Source organism: Aspergillus viridinutans (assembly GCF_018404265.1).
Source record: "Aspergillus viridinutans IFM 47045 DNA, scaffold_5, whole genome shotgun sequence".
Taxonomy (NCBI): Eukaryota; Fungi; Ascomycota; class Eurotiomycetes; order Eurotiales; family Aspergillaceae; genus Aspergillus; species Aspergillus viridinutans.
In genome coordinates, this window is record NW_025091221.1 from 2,135,506 (window position 1) to 2,154,253 (window position 18,748).

An 18,748-nucleotide genomic window follows, 5' to 3' on the forward strand; every position below is an offset into this window, starting at 1 on the left:
CAGGGAGATTGATACGTAGGTGGATTAGCAACTGGGGAAAGCGGGAAGTGACCTCAGGAGGCCGACGCTGTTGTCGTTGCTGAGGTGTCGCTTATGGGGACGTCACGTGCAAAGGGGTAAGCTCCAACGGTACCTGATAAGTGACAACGGCTGCAGTCAAGCTTTTTCATGACAATGAGCATGAAGATGAGGCAAATGAGAGAAGTTACTGAGGTTAATGAAGTTAATGAAGTGAATTGAATGAAATGCCTAATTGTCCGAGATATTATTAGGCATTGAGTGAAGTATTCAATTGAGAGTTCATGTTTGCTTTTTTCTTTATGGTTCTGATTGAGCTCCCATAGGTGATGGTGAGGCTCACACGCACGTGGGTGGCCTGAGGCCAATTTTAAGTGACAGGTGCCAGGGTCTCTTTGATTATGGTAGTGTTTATACTTCAGTTTTGATTCACCACCGTCTGCCAGTCAGACGTCCGTCTGAGCTGATCTGAATCAAAGATGGTTATAGAACCGGCACTTCACTACGCAGGCTCATGTGAGACAACTGAGCAGTATTCCAATCCCAACTTGAAATATACTCCTGGGGTGCGAGACTGAAAGGGCTGGTCGACTCTTCTTTACGGGTGGAAATGCTCATTCGCAGCACCCAAGTCACACTCTCAGTTCAATTTAGACTGTATGAGGTCTCAAGACACTCGCGCATGGCAAACAGCACGCCCGTACTTGAGTCTAGGATGCCTCAATGGTCTTTTTTCAAGCACGTCCAGAGAATCTGGATCGAGAGATGAAAGACGCACTGCCGCTTTCTGCCATCCAGAAGCATATAGCGTCCTCCTGGGCATGCTCTAATACAGCCAATATTATACCAGATATCAGGTCAAGCAAGACGAGGCTTGCGGTAACCACGAAGGCATTGACCAGTTATCTCCATGAGCTATTATTTATACTATTTCTAGCCCTTCCCTTCTATTTATTCGGGTTTAAGGCACTGCAATTCCTCCGTCAGCTCGAATGATGGTTTGCAACACTCTGTAGTATTTGGGTCGACGCCACGACGTTAGAATGTAGAGCAACTCCGAGACCATGGGAAACAACCACCACTGCTTTCATTGTTAGAGTCAACGAATACTCGTCTGAACTACTTGTGGACCAAACCATGGGAGATCACGTAGCAGGGAACGAGTAGTGTTCCTGGCTGTATACAACGGAGAGCAGAGTTTGCCACCCAGCGGACCGCAATGCGATTGTGGTCTTGCCCCTGGGTCGGACTTACGTGGTTCCAAGGACAGACCGTTGTGGCTCTCGGGACAAACCAGGGGCTAGTGCAGGACATGTGTGATTGATCTTTGTCGATGCTGCAGGCGGGCTGTCCAAGCTTCTTACATGCATACTTGTGCCTCCATCAGTCGGCATTCTTCAACGGTGCAATCTTAGACCTCAACAAACTATATACTTCTGCCATGCTTGGCTCATCGAATACCGATATAAGGCATATGATGGAGGAGAACAATGCGGACATCGTCGGGGTGCCAATCACGGCAACAGAATAATAATTCGAAAAGAAGGTTTTAAACAAAAGAATTAGCGGCAAAAAAATGCTCACAAGCGGATTTGAACCGCTGACCTCATGATTACTAGTCATGCGCTCTACCAACTGAGCTATGCGAGCTAGTAGATACTATAACTTCTTCCACTTTGCTAAAAATAATATTCAGGATTACAGTGTGCCCTAACTACATATCAACTTCTGTTGTCTACGTCACTCCCACCAGATCCCATACCCGACCTTCGACCTTTCAGGGATCGTGGGATGGTTCTTAATTAGCTTCTGAACTCGATGGATACTCGCTGGTGCAGTTGACTATCCGAATTGATCTTGGTTCTGGTAACCATGGCGAGGGCCGATCCCAAGTATATTTCCGCGACGGCCCTGATGCATACATCGCAACACCACTGACAATGTACCCAAATAACAGCTGTATTGCATGTTCTTTCAGCTATATATGGACATAAAGCACAATCAAGAACAACAATTACCAAGATGCAAAAGAAAGCATGTGGAACTGTAACCACAAGTCCACTACCATATCAAACTACCTGCAGGAACGGCATTAGCAAGAAAACACGCCCAAGCCTCGAAAGTAGGACCTACTCATACCGTCCTAATAAGTAGATAGGCAGCAGGGAGCTATATAAACACGACTCAAATAGCCTCAGCTGTCATCTGACCCACGGCCTCCTCTTAAATCCATTCAGTGAAAGCGTCGGGACCAGAGACCTGCGAACGGGGTCTCACAAAACGCCGTAAGTCATATTGGAAACTCGAAACCTTCACATCAAAAAGGTCCGGATATAGCATCGACCATATTCTACCAACCGCCACTTATCAAGCACCCTTCTTGCAACGTCCTGTACTAGATACTCCGTATCCAGGCAAGTACTGCCTTGCATACTGCGGATCAAGCACCCAGCCGAGCGATAATCCTACCTTTGTCGGAGGTGTCACATCGTATCTGTCATTCGATGATAGACTGCGCGACTGATAATCGCGCAGTTCCCGTTTCAAATCCACATGTGAGCACTTTTGCCGATTTATTTTTCTCATATGAATCATGATGCAGACACTCCTTCTACGATTGGTTTATTACGGCTACAGCATCTCAGAGAGTACAAACATGAATAAAGTGGTACTGAGTTGAATCTATACAAGTTCTGTTCGTTAAGGGCGCTATTCGCAACGCCAACACATCCCATAATCACATCAAAGACATCAAGCACTTTTGGCATGACTCTCTTGGAGGCCTGTCGATGGTAATACTTATAGTGTAATCATAAGACTACGCAAATATCGCTGAGGTATCATCGCCCACCGAGACAATCGTAAACTCTCCAGACTTAGTGGAGACTTAGTGGTGGAATAGACGAGTGCCCTGTTCGACGAAGACAATACCCAGCTTCTCAGCCGTCTCAAAGACAGGGACATCATTCTGGCTACCGCTGGGGGCAGCGATGTACTTGGCACCCGAACGGGCAGCACGGAACACGTTGTCGATGAAGGGGAACTGTTTGACTCTGCATCAGCACAAACTATACAAACACACGATAGAGTGGTCAAGCACTTACGAAAGCGTCGGACGAGACGGCAACCTCTCCCATCTTCGACAGCCAGCTGTCACGCTCCTCCTGGGTAAAAGGAACAGGGACTTCCTCGAAGACACGCTCGTACTCGGCCTTCTCGACATCGTTACGGGGGGTCTGTCCGGAGCAGAGAAGGTCGATGGCATTGCTCTTGTCAGCACGCTTGGTGCCGGCCTTCCACTTGATGTTTAGCACACGCTCGTGGAAGCGCATCCACCAGTTGTCGGCCTTGTCACCGGCCAGACGAGTGCAGTGGATACGGCTCTGCTGACCAGCACCCAGACCGATGACCTGGCCGTTCAGGGCGTAGCAGACCGAGTTGGACTGAGTGTACTTCAGAGCGATGGTGGCCACAGTGAGATCCCGCAGAGCGGAGTCGGGAAGGGCCTTCATGTCCTTAGGAGTGATGATGGTGTTGAAAGTCTTCTGGGGTGAGATGACGACGTCGTTGCGCTGTTGGCTGAGCTGAACACCGTACACAGTGCGAGCCTCCTCGGAAGCGGGGACGTAGTTCTCGTCCATCTGCAGGACAAGGTACTTGCCACCCTTCTTCTTGGAGAGGATCTCTAGCGCCTCAGGGGTGTAGCCAGCGGCGATAACACCGTCCGAGACCTCGCGAGAGATAATCTTGGCAGTGGGAACATCACAGACGTCGCTGAGAGCAAGTAGATCTCCGAAACTGGACATGCGGTCCGCTCCACGGGCACGAGCATAAGCCTGGGCCAGTCCAGAAGTCTCGATACCGGCAATGTCATCAACCATGTAGACCTTGCGCTCCTTCTCGCTCAGGGGGATACCAACGGCAGCACCGGCAGGAGAGACGTGCTTGAAGCTGGCTGCAGCGGGGTAGCCAAGAGCGTGCTTGAGCTCCTTGACCAGAGCCCAGGCGTTGAGGGCATCGAGCAGGTTGATGTAGCCCGGGGATCCGTTAAGAGCCTTGAAGGGCAGCTTGCCATTGAGCATGTAAGCAGAGGCAGGCTTCTGGTGAGGGTTGGCACCGTAGCGCAGAGACAAGTACTGCTCGCCGTTACCAGCATACTGCTTGCGGAAGAAGCCCGAGATGGCAGTGTCGTAGTCCGCAGTGTGTTCAAAAGCCTTGAGGGCGTACAGCTTCCGGCTGGCCTCGGAGATCTCTCCAGCCTCCAGCTCTTTCAGGAACTCGGGGTAGTCCTGGGGATCAGAGAGGATGGTGACACGAGCGTGGTTCTTGGCAGCAGCGCGCAGAAGGGTTACACCGCCGATATCAATCTCCTCAACGGCCTCGGCGATGGTGACATTGACCTTGTTTACGGTCTCCTTGAAGGGGTAGAGGTTGCAGACGACGAAGTCAACCTTGGAAATCTTCTGGTTGGCCAGATCATTCTCGTCGGACTCGATGTCGCGAGCAAGGATACCACCGTGGACAGCGGGGTGAAGGGTCTTGACACGGCCACCGAGCATCTCAGGAGCGTGAGTAATAGCCGAGACATCCCTAACAATCGAAACGCCATGTCAATGACCATCACTCCGCGTGAATGCGCGGAGGTAGTGACTCACTCAACCGGGAACCCAGCTTCGCGGATCATTCTGGCGGTACCACCAGACGCGAGCAGACGGACATTGTGCTTGACCAGACCCTTGGCCAGGTCCAGAAGGCCAGTCTTGTCGTAGACGGAGAGGATAGCTGTTTATAAAAGAGAAGCGTACAAGCTTGAGTCAGTCCAATGTTCGTTTCAATTCCAGGCGAGTAACACAAACTCGGAGTGGGGAAGCAACCAGCCAGCACGACTTGGCGAGCAACAGACCCAAGCTCCGAGTGAGGGGAAGAAGAGGTTGAGAAGGTATGAATAATGGACATACCTGACTTTTGTTGAGACATTGTGAGACACTGACAGTGATGGACACTGGGACACAACAGAGTCAGAATCGAGCACCGACGAAAATTTAGAGGGGTGGTTGGAGTATGGAAAAAAGTTCAGATGACAATCATGACAGGAGCCCCGCCTGAAGTCAATTGAATCGGGTCGTGAGGGCGATAAGTCTATTATTGGGTACTCTTACCTGAGAATATGACAGTCTGGATATAATGGAGATAAGTGTCGCAGGCTCTGTCAATCACAGCAACAAGAAGTATCTGCAGCAATTATCTACAGCTTTTTATCTCTGTGCATCCCACCGCGGGGTCAATCATGATCCTTCCTCTTGAGAATCATGGCCGCTCTCGGACAGTTTGTATTATTACAGGTGATTTCCAGAATACCTGCCCCACACCCATTCACCATCTGGTAATTTTAAGCTTTAGGGTGTAATGAGATTTCAAAAATGATCCTCTGAGCCGGACCTGTCACATATGCTATGCAATACATGTTTACATAATTATGAACTGCACATTAGGCCTTCCAAATCACATGATACAGCACAGACCACCCGTCCCCATCCCGACCACAAAACTCGCTCTGCTTGAAAACTTCTTTCCTTTTCCTTTTCTTCTTTTTTCTCTTCATGAACAACGCAAATAACAACATTCTTTCAAAAGCGTTCCTACGAGGATTATCCTCTTCTACGGAAGAGATAGGCCTATGAAGTACGGAAATCGTCATATAGAATGGAGAGGGATTGTGGGAAACCGCAAAGTGTCGATCTTGGGTGCAGTGTCTGACTTGATCGCGTCTAATGGCGAGGTCGGTGGAAGGGACTGCAATGATTGGCTCTACAGCCTTTGTAGAATCTTGAGGATATGTGTGGTCGAAGTGGCCGATGACACGGCACCTTGAGTAGTTGGAAACGTCGCCATTGACATCGTAAGATCATACCCAAGCTTGGGCCTCCAAGCCTGAAAGGGCTTGGTGATCAGGATCATATTCATTTCATTTTCATTATCCTATCATGAAGCTATTCTATGCCGAGAGACCTATCTATCGATGGTAACCTGTGGAACGAAGCTACCTGGAGCCGATCAACCCAAAAGTAAGCGACCTAAAAATGGACACGAAAATGGGAAAAAATTCGAAGGACGTTCACAGGGACTCCACTAATTGGGCCTATCTCTGCCTGTACCTCCGATGGCAAGTTGCCGGCCGACGTTGCCAAAGCAGACGCAGGCGCAGAAGAGAACACTTGAGAGCCATATGCGGACCGCAACAGCCTCCTGAGTGAGGCCTGTCACCAGTCCATACTCCAGGACAGTGCCATTCAGCAGAGGAATGGTAATGGCAGGAGTATCTGCGGGAGTTGGGACCAACTCCGGCTTGAGCCCCAGCACCACACCTGTCCCGGCTATTCCCACCACGGTCGACAAGATGAAGCCTGCCTTTGTGCGGTCAATGAGATACCACAGCACAGGGTTGACTAGAGCAAGAGTGGCAGACGCCTGAGTTGTTGATTCCCATGGAAGTCTCCTCTGTGCAGCAGAGCCCAGTCAGTGTTACAAGCCTTTAGGTAGATAGATGCGAGTGATCGGAAAAGCAAAAGAATTGAGATAACTTCCTTACCAGAGCAAACGCAATTCCAACAAAGGCTCCAACGCTCCGAGCCACTGTAACCCAAGCAGGAGTACGATCTTCGCTGGGACGATTGTTCCCCTGCCCTTTGACGGTCCGGGAACGATCCGTATCCCACTCCTCGGCAAAGGAATCCAGCCAGGGAAGCACATTTCCCAGAGCCACTCCAGCCAGACCCCATAAACCTAGGTATTGCCAAGAGTCGTAGTAGCGAATATTCTCCAACTTCACCGGCGTGATCCAGTGATTCTCATGTAAATGGACTGTGATAATTCCGTAGGCCACACCGAACCCAAAGAGAAGCACACTTCGGAACACCTGAGGCAGAATCACTCCACGCAATAGGCCGTGACTGAGACGCGACCGAGTTCTCTGCAGTGAACGGCGAATTGGCGTCTCAGGAGACGTTTTAATGCTTGGTGGATTCTCCGAGATAGGTGTTTGTGCCTCCGTGCCCCAGGGGCTCGACTCATCTCGGGCGCCTTCGAATGCGGTCGGAGAATAAATGCCATAAAGCGTAGACGACGTCAGGTTCAGGATGGAAGCATTGCGGCTTACGCTGGTCGAACCGGCTTCCTTGGGATTGAGCAGATCAGAATTGGCGGGCTCCGCAGGAGTAGGAGATTCGGACGATTCGTTCGAAGCAGGCGTAAGGTCGAACACTCGCCGCGGACGAGGATGAAGGATGGCGGGTTTATCAGACATGATGTGTGATCTGCTGAATAGGGATGGTATGTTTCCCAGTGCGACAGAAATAAACAATCCGGTAGTTGCGGTCTCCCAAATCCAAATATGAGTTCGATACGGTATCGGAGGGTGAAGTGAAGGTTACAACCGAGAATCTTCCGGGTTTATATCGTTGAAAATAAACCAATGCTAGGATGATGAATGATCGAATGCCCCCTCTAAGTAAATGTGATCACTGCAGTAGAGAAAATAGCCAGCCTGATGGTGGCAAGGTACTGGGTGGGGAGACACCCTGAGAAGGGAAAAAAAGGAGGAGAAAGAGGTCAAGGACCTGTCAGGTGTGCAGCGACAACGCTGGAAGCTGCTCTAGCTGTCCGGAGTACTTTTGTAGCAATGACAGCGCAGTCGTCGACGTCGTCGACCAAGCGGAGGTTTGAAACTCTTGAGACAAGGGAAGGCGACAGGCGACAGAAGCCGACTCGTTCAAGAGCTGGAGTGGAGCACACTTGCAGGTGAAAGTCGGCGGTAAGATACCCTATGATCGGCGGATTTCTGGGGCACACAAACGATGGAAGCAGGACGAGTATAATACGGTTTTGGTTGAAATTCTGAACAAGCAAGATGACACGTTGACAGGTGTAACTTGATATAAGAATAAACACAATGACAGATGCAATAATGAGTGTGGACGTTTGTCTTGTGAGCAGATCTGAGATTTTAATTGAGGCCGGACAGGGAGACGACGACGGAGGAGGCGGTTGCGTTCACATGTCAATAACGATCATTGTTGAGTCAAGAGACATTTTTGTATGGTAACTTCCCAACCATCCAGGGTTCCCCTCCACAGAGTCTTTATTTCATATGTGTCCGGGACTGCGTACAGAGGTACACACTGACTCTACAGCTCCAAGGCTGCACTGCAGCAGCAGCCATCTCTCCACTTGATTTGCACCACAGCCCTTGGATTGCGTAAAGATATTCAATCGGTTCTGGAATGTCTCTCTGATGTCCATTCAAGTCCGACGCTGGATTTACCGGACTTATCGGTCGCGGTTGTTCGACATCTCTTCATCACGAACTTGTCATAGATGACAGTAGAAGACAATGTAGCTTATGCAGCGGAACTGAGTCCTGAGTACATGTCTGTTCTGGACACTCATAATCGTATGTGGCTACTGTACTTTGCTATGGTAACAAGATGGACACGGTCACATGGGCAAAGACACATTAAGAATTTTGGAAAAGGGCAATGAGGAAGCCAAAGTAAGAAACAGAGTGCTAGAATATGAAACGTCTAGTGTGACTTGTAAGAAAGAGCATTCCAAGAGGGCGCCAAATCATGAAAGCGGTGTTTCTACTAGACTTTGCCATCGTCTAGGACAGCGGTAGTATCGCCAGCAACAGAAGAGGTCTCGCTGGCAGCGTATCCATTTCCGCCCTCGAAAGTCGAGGAGTTTTCGTCCACATCGACTCCACCATCTCCGTCGTCGAGATCCTCCTCATCGTCAACTTCGTCATCAGATGATAACGCTTCGGCGTCATCATCCGCATCACCACCCATGAAACTGTCCTCATAACCAGGTTCTGCTGGACGCGAAGATCGATCGTCGCGATCCGCAGCGTCATCTTCATCCCCGCTTCCTTCACCTAGCAGTTCGCGATCCAGGTCGTCAAGACCTTCGCCGTCGAGATCAGCGTCCTCATCGGCTAGACGAATGGACGGAGGCAACAGCGAGAGCTCCTGGTCTTGCGAAGGAACATCGAGATCATCCTTGCCTGCCGCACCTGAAGAGCCCCCACCAGCAGCGCGGCTAGGGCGACTTCGGCTGCTCTTGGAGCGGGAGGACGAAGCAGTTTGCCCCTTGGAGGCCTCGCCGCCGGCCGCAGCACCAGCAGCACCGGCCTCTGCTTCGGCGAGCTTTCGTCTGGCATTGCGCGCAGCGCGGGCTCTGCTACGAGCGGACATCGAGGCTCGCCCACTCAGGTCAAGGGCATCCATGGCATAGCCGTTCTGCCTGGCTTTCTGGCGCTCCTCTCTCTCTTTCTTGCGATCTCTCTTCGGACCATTCGCGTTTTCGTAATCCCAGCGGTCAAGCCTTCTGGTCGCCTTACGAATCACAGATAAAAAGTAGCCCGCGGACTCTCCAAAGTCTTCTTCTTCCTCCTGGTGAGGGATCAAGCCACCTTTGCCCCATGAGGCCTCGTCCTCAGTGTCGTAACCTTCCGGAAGAGATTGCAACAAGCGACCGTAGCGTGCGAACGGGATTTCGCTTTCTCTCTTCGCTCGTAAAATCCGGTAAGCCTCGTTTTTACGCTTGGCCAGGAGGTAATCGATACGCTGGCGCCGATTTTGTTCGACAGCCAACTGGTGCTGGGTAAGTGGTCGAGGGCGGCGAGCTGAGGGAGGCTGACCAATAGTGGATTCGGTCACGAATCTATTCAGAATCGGATGACCTGATCCTGGAGGGGCCGGCGAGGACGCGTCGGGGGTCTGCTCCATCTTAGTCTTCAAAATCAGTCGCTGCTGACCGACCGAGCGGTTGAGAGACGACTCCCGCTTGGGTCGTTTGGACTCAGAACGCGATGATTGAGTAGGCGTCAGATAGCCTTCATCTTGATCCGCTGGACGCTTGGAAGGCGGCCGCATAGAACTGGTTCCATTATAATCTTCGTCTATTCATAGACAATCTCGGTTAACGAATGATTACACATGTTGGATCGTTGAACTGAACTTACACGAAGGACCTTCTCCCGCAACCACCTTGTCGCTGTTTAAGGGGTCAAACGGAGCTAGAAAAGCGGTTAGCCTAAGAATATTCGAAGTCGCGAAGGGAGATGGTCGGAATTACCCTTTCGTGGACGCTTTGGCGGCCTGGGCAATGGCTCGTCCTCTTCCAGAATGCCTATGACAACGTCAGCACCCGCACGTAAGACCGGAAAATGAGATAACATCGCATGAACTTACGTTTACGCTCCAAGCGTTTTGTTTCTCCATATTCGATTTCCGAGGGCGTATCCACGTTTTCCTCGGTTGCCTGCTCTTCCGTGAGGCTCTCGAAGCTAGGCACCTTGATTGGCAAGCCCTCGGTTCCTTCACCATCCTGGCCCGGGCCGAATGGGTTGTTGAGGGCGGCTTCGCGCGAGTAATCACTCTCCAAATACCACCACATAAGCCATAAGAAAGCCCTTGCACGGCTCTTACTGCTGAGCGTGGATCTCATGACCAAGTCGAAGAAATCACGGGGAGGGAAGAAGTGCAATTCGGACACCTTGGGGGCGTATTGTGCGAGGACGAAGATGAGATGCACCGGATTAGTCCGAGGGATGGGATGACGTTTGATCTTCTCGAGCGTATTCGGCTGGTCAACATCCTCTGATGCACCCTTGAGGATGGATTTGAGACGAGGAGCATCCTGAAGCTGCTTATATGCGTTGGGGTCCTGGTGTGCCTGCAAGGAAGGAATGGAGTGATAAGTCCGTAGTTGAGCGCGCATTTCTGGGAAAACTAGATTTGTCTCCGAGTCAGTCTCGCGATGCAATGGCACAAGTTAAGGGAGGGTTTAGGGAGGAATGAGACCGCGAAGAGGGCTGAGTGAGGAGACAAAGAGAAGGGCAAAACCATACAGTTCAAAGTGGTATTCATCCTCCCAAAGTTAACAAGCAGACAAACCATCGCCATGTTGATGGCGGCTTGCTTATCGCTCTGCAGTTTGTCCTTGAGAATCTTGCTCGTCTTACTGCTCCTCGCCATCGCATCGATGTAAATATCTGCAAAATCCAAGTTCTTCTTGCCATCGGACCAGCGAGTGAAGACCGGGGTCTTGTCCTCGAAGACAAGTTTGAGAAATTGGTACTGGATGTCCTTGCGCCAGAGCGGCATGCCATCTTCCTTTTTCAGATGCCTGATTTTGTTTCCCGAGTAGACGGAGCCAATGGTGCCATTCGCCTGACGCCTGATGCCGACCGTCGCGCTGACAGTACTGTGCGAGGGATGCTCGTCCTGGGTTTCGGACTGCGCAAACGACTCGTCTGCGACGTTGCTTTCGACGTCGGCCATCTTCGAAGGGGACCCGTCAATGCAGCAATTTCTCGAGAGGTAGGTTATTATCAATGGAGAAATTATCCACTGTCGCGAATGGTCAGAAGTGGTGGATTGTTGATTCGTGCCCCAGGGGGGGGCGTCACACGCTGTCAGACTTGGGTTATCGAGGACCGCGAAGCGTGTAGCTATTTTAAGGGGAGGAAATGATGCCACAAGTTTATAGCTAGAGTCAAGGAAGAATGAGAGAAACTCCAGAGGGTTGGAGATGAAAATGAAGATGAGAGCTGGATGCGACGATGATAAATATAATCGAAGATGGATTCTGGTGTTGGATGAAGAGAAAAGAAAGTGGTTCGAGCAAAGGCAAAAGGAGCGTTGTGGGTGTTCTGGTGCCGATAATTCTTTCTGGCTTCCTTCCGGGATCTTTTGCCTTGCCGCAGCTTTGGTATACAGAGGTCTACTACTAGGTATTGCCCTTTAATCATTCCGTCTTCCCCTATTATTACCTCACAATGAGATGTATTTGATATAAGGTCCTGATCGCCGTAATTGATGTTATGCAATCCAATGATTAAAATATTCGAATTAAAAATGACTCATTGTGGATTTCGCCATTCCTCTATTATCAATGCGAACATGCTCAACAATAGAAAGATGAAGCCCCGGATTATGTAAGGACTGAGTGTATACGGCCCTTGAGACGTACCTACTCCGGATATGTCAAGTTTGACCTCTTTTGTTACAGAAACACAACATTTCAGACACATATATGCTAATTCTGGTGTTGAGAGAGGAAGAGGAGGCTGGGAGTTTACGGTCAATGATGTTATTATTCTGTGCATTGAGGTCAGTCCTTGCAAACCACTAGGAATACCCAAAGAGGGAATAACACCCACATTCCATCCACGCAGGAGAGTAGAAGGAACTTGTCACTGCTCATCACCATCAAGTCCAATCGAGAAAATTACCGAAACATTAACACAGTTATGCGATCGTCGCGTAGAAGCTACAATGACACAGACAAAATAGAACTTTTTAATTGATAGTAAGGTAGCTCTCTTCTCTCGAGACAAAGGGTCTCCGTGAGCTACGCCGTGCCGTTAGAAGGCCTAAAGCCCCAAGCTGCTTCTGACTGTAAACGATGATGCCTCCGAACCAGCATGAACATCAATGCGCCAGAAACCACAGCTTTACCCCCTCCGAGGATCCGAGTAATGAAACACAAAAGACTCCCATTTAATTGTCAAGCCTCCACGGACCCCAGTGCAGAGAATATTGTGTGGACACAGCAGCTCAAGTCAACGCCATACACAATGCAAATAATCCCATCTATATCACTCGCATCGAGTAATTTATGCACCGCGGTAAAAGAAAAAGGGAAGCACACACAAGGGAAAAAGGCCCGTGAACACGATTGCCGCGTGCACTCGCCTCTTTCATGCGGTGTGGATGCGCAGACCCGGAAAAACCGTTCAGAGTCGATGGAAAGTAATGACACAGCTCGGAGAAGAAAGCGTCGATTTCCACAAAAACAGGAATAACACATGCACGTGCGAGTAAGAATTCGAGGAAAAAGACAAAAGACACAGAACAGGCCCGCCTTTAGATACCGAAACCATAGAGATCTATGTTGCAAGACACAGTCGATGCAGCTGCAATAGCACCGAGCATATGAAAACCATAAAAAGTACTTTTCTGAAGACGAAAAGCCGGCACTCCCGCTCGGCGCGCATCGTTCAAGCGTACCTCCACATGGACGCTTGAAAAACAGGTAAGGGTATCTGAAAAAGACGGTCGTAGCAGGAAATTCAACGCGATCTATGATAATCATGCAATGCCGATCAAGGCGCTTCTATCCATACCGAATGTATGGTTCGGAGCAGCGAGATGGAGATATCGGACCGCATCGAACGTCCCATGTCTAAGACGGAAAAGGCGAACGAAAAATAGCAATCGCGAAATGCTCAGCAGATAAAGAAAAAAAACCCACAAACCCAAATCGAGGAATCAGATAACATAGGAAATTGTAAGAGAGGAAGTCGTGGCGGTCGTGACAAAGCCAGTCCCGATAGAAAGGTGAGAAAAGGAAGGACGAAGATAGGTGCTTCAGGACTCGTTTTCGATCGTAACCATCAGACGAAAGGCATGAGAGAAGACGAGCCATTCAGACCCGACGGCCTCGCCAGGGACCACAACCTCCTAGGTAATTTACCACCAGGAAGAGGGTCCAGTTGGCCCCGAGGGGTTTCCGTAGCTGCCGCCGCCATAACCACCGCCGTAGCCACCACCGTAGGCTGGGGGAGCACCGTAGCCGCCAGCGCCGCCGCCATAGCTGCTGCCACTGGGAGCACCGTAGCTGCCGCCACCAAAGGAGGGAGCACCACCGCCCACGTTACCACCCACACGACGCACATCGCGACTGGCATTGCCACCACGACCACGGCCTCCACGGCCTCCGCGTCCACCATATCCGCTACCTTCGCGAGCAATGCTCTCCAGGAAGGAAGGCACTTCTTGATGAGCCTCCTTGAGAAGGTCAATCAGCTCACGGACAACACCACGGTTGCCACGGTTGAAGAAGGCAGTGGCGATACCAGTGTTACCCGCACGACCGGTACGACCAATGCGGTGAACGTAGTCATCAATATCGGTGGGAAGATCATAGTTAATGACGTGGGTGACGTTTGGAATATCAAGACCACGAGCAGCGACAGCAGTAGCAACCAGAATAGGGCAACGTCCGGAGCGGAACATCTCCAGGGCACGCTCACGTTCACGCTGGGTGCGGTCACCGTGGATAGCAGTTGCAGGGAAGCGCTGGTTCAGCAGGAAGTCGGACAGAGCATCCGCCATACGCTTGGTCTCCACGAAAATGAGAGTGAGGCCGGTCGTGCCATGAGTGTGAAGGATATCAAGAAGGACGGAACGCTTGTCGTGGTCCTCGACATACTCAACCTTCTGAGTGATGTTCTCAGAGGTAGAGCCGACACGACCAACAGAGAGGAAAACGTATTCCTTCAGGAAGTCCCGGGCAAGCATCTGAATATCGCGAGGGAAAGTGGCCGAGAACATCAGAGTTTGGCGTTCATTGACGTTAGGCATGTCTTCACCCTCTACGATGCGGCGAATCTGGGGCTCGAAACCCATGTCCAACATACGATCAGCCTCATCGAGAACCAGGTACTTGATGTTAACCAGAGAGATGCGGCCACGCTCGATCAGGTCAACCAGACGACCGGGGGTAGCGACCAGGAGATCGCAGCCACGCTCGATCTGACGGAGCTGAGAGCCAATATCGGCACCACCGTAGACGACACAGGGGCGAACCCAAGAGCGGTAAGCGAACTTGCGGGCTTCGTCAAAGATCTGAGAAACAAGCTCACGAGTGGGGGCGAGGATCAGGGAAGTAGGGTACGCCTTGCGTTGACGGCCGTAGCCGAACTGACCCGAAGCCTGAGCAGGCGCGGCGGAAGGACCTGTCTGGAAAGCCTGGGAGAGAATGGGGAACAGGAAACCACCAGTCTTTCCGGAACCAGTCTGAGCGCAGGCCATGAGATCGCGACCGTTCATCACGATGGGAATGGAGTACTTCTGGACGGGAGTAGGGGTCAGGTAGCGAGCGAGCTTGATGTTGGAAATCAGGTGGTCATCCAGCGGGGGGTTCGTGAAGGCATTGACGGGCTCGGGGACGTCTTGACCAGATGCTTCGACGGGGATGTCGTCGTAGTTGGAGAAGTTAATACCAGTGCTCTGCTTGGTAGGATCGTTGGGAACACCGAAAAGCTCACGCTCCAGGCGGGCGTTTGCGGGACCGGGGACGTGCTTGCCATCGCGCCACTGGCCGTCTCCAGAGCCTTTGGCAGAACCGCCTTGAGAGCCGCCGTAGGAGGCTCCGTGCCCTGGGTGTCCGTAAGCATGTGGATCAAAGGGCCGACGTTGAGCTTCCGTGGGAGTCCAGCTGTTGTTACCATTGGGGACATTGGGAGCACGAGGGCTGAAATCAGAGGCGTTGGCATTAGCCCAGTTGCCACCGCGAGGACCGTTTCTGTAAGAAGTATGCCACGGTCAGCCAAAATGAACATTGACAAGGAACTCGTGAAGACTGAGACTTTAGAAGGGATTGCAAAATACATACCTTGGGCCATTCCAAGCAGCAGCAGCAGCAGGACCGGGAGGAGGAGGAGCAGCAGCGGCACCGTCGACGTTGGCGCCCATGGTGCGCTGACGGAGATGGGGAGGGATGTAGGCAGCGCGGCCGTTGCCAGGGTTAGGACCAGCAGGCGCATGCTGGGATTCGTTAAGGGACAGGTTTCCCATCTTCAAGCCGTCGGCCATGATTGCGGTAATTTTTGAAACTGTATCAGATAAATGAGCAAGCCGGTTCACCAGTTCAGTGTTTGGAATCGTCGAAATAATCGGATCTGTTGACTCTTGAGGATGTGGTTGTGAACGTACAATCGAAGGTTTGCTTAGTGGTCTTTTAGCTCGAGAACGGGATACAGACAATCTATTCAGAGATTATCTGATGTAAGGAAGGCTTGAGATTCTTTTCGAAATCAAGAATCTGCACAAGATGAGAGAGAAGAGAGAAACGGCAAACAAAATCGTGTCTCTCTATCGTCGAGTGGCGACGTAGCAAAGGTCTCAAGCAGAGAAGTAACACAAGTTGGAAACTGAGAAGACCTGAAGGGAGGAAAAAAAACTGAAAACAGTGTTCTCCCAGATCTAACCCTCTATCAAATCTTGCAAAAGAAGAAAAGAAAAAGGGAGGAAGAGAAAGACAGTAATACGTGGAGAGAGATTTGGGGGAAGAAAGAAGGAGGAAGATGGAAATTTAGATTAAGTAGTAGCCGATAGATGGGAGGGGAGAAGAGTGGACGGGGTGGAAGGGTTTGTGGGCGAAAGAACTTTTAAGAAAATGGAAATACTGACACCAAGGAGGCAAAAAAAAAGGGCAAAAAGGAGAGGAAAGGGTTTGACTGGATATCCAGATAACCATACAGGCTGGGCCCAGTCTTTCCCTATTTAGTGAATTTTCACCCGTCTTACAACACCTAGATATCTTACTCCTGTTGAATTAAATAGAACCATGATCAGTTATTATTATGAGCATCATGAATGCCTTTGGTTCAAATAACTACTAGGTACATAGGTAGATCCTTCATGTGCTTCAATATCATTGATGGCAAATTTTGCAATGATTACGGAGCGCATGTGTCTTCTCTGGGTCAGGTTCACACACCTTAAAGCAAGGAAGGTAGAACTCTGTAACTTTGTATTTGTGGAACCAGCTGAAAAGGCTCACTTCCACGTACAGTTACACACATCTACAGAATACTACCTACGGTAGAGAGGTAGATATGTACTTGGATACTATCAGGTTATCAACGTCGACTTAGTATCTCAAGCTATCGACTCTTGGGTACTCAATAGTATCATCCAGGCAACAAAAAGCAATGTGGTTTATTCCTCCAAGCCTTGTATAGTCTGAGTCAACTGAGTATCTTATTTCTCTTGCCAGTCTGCCTCCTAAGACAGGGTTACGCTTGAGTTAATTCTCAACAACTACCTACTAATACCAAGAGATAGTAAGGTACTCTGTAGAGAGGTACGTATTGCTTTAATCTGCTGCTTTTCGAGCGTGTCAACCCCACCCAAGTGGCATGCTCCAGATTGCCACTACTATGACTCTATGCCTGGCTCATCCGATGGACATTTGCCACCACCTACTGGAGGCATTCCGGACTGTATTATAGCAGGTCAAATGTACCACACAGCGTCTATCGAGCTTAAATATCTTGTTTTGAAATATGCATTCCATTTATGGATCTATATAAACTGCTGAGGTTTAGCACTAACATTGTCGACTAGACCTCGCTCTTCTCATTGAACTGCTTTGCCTTCTTCTTGCTGATCTTCACCGCGATGACAACCATAGCGACGAAGATGGAAAGGAAGGCGACGCTGCGAAGAGAATAAGGGGAAGATTCGGGCAGAGTTGATACTTCTAACGGTTCTCCATCGTAGAGCCCATCAGCTGGTTCTTGTTCTGAGCGTCATCCAACCATCAGCATATTTGATTGCATATCAAAGCAGCAAGGACTGACCAGGAACAGGTCTACAGCTCCTCGTGGCTACCTTTGGTAGATTCATCCTTGATCTCTCCACTCTTGACGATCTTGACGGTCTGCGCAGGCTTGTCGCCAGGACCCTTGGGCGCATTCTCGATCTGTTCCACGATTTCGTAGCCCTCAAGGACCTCACCGAAAACAACATGGCGGCCATCCAGCCATCTATCAGTACATGAGATATTAGTATACTTCTCGTATAGATCGGCAAGGAAATCACGGAAAGTAAACTTACGGAGTAGGAACGGTGGTAATGAAGAACTGAGAGCCGTTGGTATCCTTGCCAGCGTTTGCCATGCCTGATATAGTTAGAGAATGGTCACAGTCAAGTCAATGGCTCAAGGAGAGTCGTACTCAGAAGGCCCTTGCGGGTGTGCCTAAGCTTGAAGTTCTCATCCTGGAATTTCTCGCCGTATATCGACTTTCCACCAGTACCTACAAGTCAAATACTGTCAGCACAAACGCTATTACCAATTGATATGTGGAACTTACCATCACCACGGGTGAAGTCACCGCCCTGGATCATAAAGCTCTTGATCACACGGTGGAAGGTAGAGCCCTCATAACCGAAGCCCTTCTCACCGGTAGCGAGAGCGCTGTGTTACGTTTAGTCGGGGTGGCCAACATATTCAATTGATTGAACAATCGTACCGGAAGTTCTCAGCTGTCTGAACTCAGGCCGTTCCATTAGTGTCCAGTCCAGACCAAGAAGCAGTGCTGCACAACGGGGCGATGCCTACCTTAGGGACAGTCTTGCCGTACAATCCAAGCACAATTCTTCCTAAAGGCTTGTCTCCATGCTCAATGTCAAAGAAAACCTATGCAACCAATCGTTAGATGCGTGTATCAATAAGCAGGAGCTTGCTTACCTTGCTTGTGATCTTTGGGCCTCGTGGTTCGGTGGTCTCCTCGGCATGGACCAGAGCGAGTCCAACCGCAAAAACCAGGAAGAAGGACAAAAGAAGACTTTTGAAGTTCATATTTGCTCACAATTGCCGGGAAGAGTAAATTTCAGGCAATGACTGTGAGAAAGCTGTGAGATAGATTGAGATTGAAGGAGGTCGAGGCCAGCTTGCAGTTATCCATAGCGTGCGGAGATGCCAAGACACCTTCAATGAGCAAGCTGCGTACTTTTCAACATGACCCGCTGTAAATCTGCTGCAATGTGGAGCAGAATATGCGAAGTTGTACAGCGAGATTAAGCGTTTGATACAAGTCTCGGTAATTTTCAATAAATTTGCAAAGTTGACTCGGAGAAATGTTTTTGCAGCCTAA

General features: G+C 50.2%; 5 protein-coding genes and 1 non-coding gene across 6 annotated transcripts; all 6 read right to left on the reverse strand.

Annotated features, from left to right (window-relative positions):
• Positions 1-1,595: 1,595 nt before the first annotated feature.
• Positions 1,596-1,668, reverse strand: Aspvir_007676. The gene has a single exon. It is a non-coding gene; the product is annotated as a tRNA-Thr (tRNA).
• Positions 1,669-2,905: 1,237 nt separating this feature from the next.
• Aspvir_007677 (phosphoribosylaminoimidazolecarboxamide formyltransferase/IMP cyclohydrolase) lies at positions 2,906-4,995 on the reverse strand (the record flags this gene model as incomplete). Its single annotated transcript, XM_043270855.1, has 4 exons — positions 2,906-3,061; positions 3,123-4,608; positions 4,674-4,800; positions 4,977-4,995. 4 exons carry the CDS (start codon positions 4,993-4,995, stop codon positions 2,906-2,908), a joined length of 1,788 nt encoding a protein of 595 aa, XP_043126790.1.
• Positions 4,996-6,147: 1,152 nt separating this feature from the next.
• Aspvir_007678 (INSIG family protein) lies at positions 6,148-7,321 on the reverse strand (the record flags this gene model as incomplete). The annotated part of the gene is made up of 2 exons (XM_043270856.1): positions 6,148-6,516; positions 6,608-7,321. 2 exons carry the CDS (start codon positions 7,319-7,321, stop codon positions 6,148-6,150), a joined length of 1,083 nt encoding a protein of 360 aa, XP_043126791.1.
• A 1,339-nt stretch (positions 7,322-8,660) lies between these two features.
• On the reverse strand, positions 8,661-11,360 carry Aspvir_007679 (putative INO80 chromatin remodeling complex (Ies1); the record flags this gene model as incomplete). Its single annotated transcript, XM_043270857.1, has 5 exons — positions 8,661-9,976; positions 10,040-10,093; positions 10,153-10,206; positions 10,269-10,808; positions 10,928-11,360. 5 exons carry the CDS (start codon positions 11,358-11,360, stop codon positions 8,661-8,663), a joined length of 2,397 nt encoding a protein of 798 aa, XP_043126792.1.
• Positions 11,361-13,553: 2,193 nt separating this feature from the next.
• Aspvir_007680 (DEAD/DEAH box helicase) lies at positions 13,554-15,680 on the reverse strand (the record flags this gene model as incomplete). Its single annotated transcript, XM_043270858.1, has 2 exons — positions 13,554-15,390; positions 15,481-15,680. 2 exons carry the CDS (start codon positions 15,678-15,680, stop codon positions 13,554-13,556), a joined length of 2,037 nt encoding a protein of 678 aa, XP_043126793.1.
• A 1,783-nt stretch (positions 15,681-17,463) lies between these two features.
• On the reverse strand, positions 17,464-18,453 carry Aspvir_007681 (peptidylprolyl isomerase; the record flags this gene model as incomplete). The annotated part of the gene is made up of 7 exons (XM_043270859.1): positions 17,464-17,638; positions 17,709-17,772; positions 17,828-17,908; positions 17,966-18,069; positions 18,125-18,141; positions 18,214-18,291; positions 18,343-18,453. The coding sequence occupies 7 exons, from the start codon at positions 18,451-18,453 to the stop codon at positions 17,464-17,466; spliced, it is 630 nt and encodes a 209-aa protein (XP_043126794.1).
• Positions 18,454-18,748: the final 295 nt, after the last annotated feature.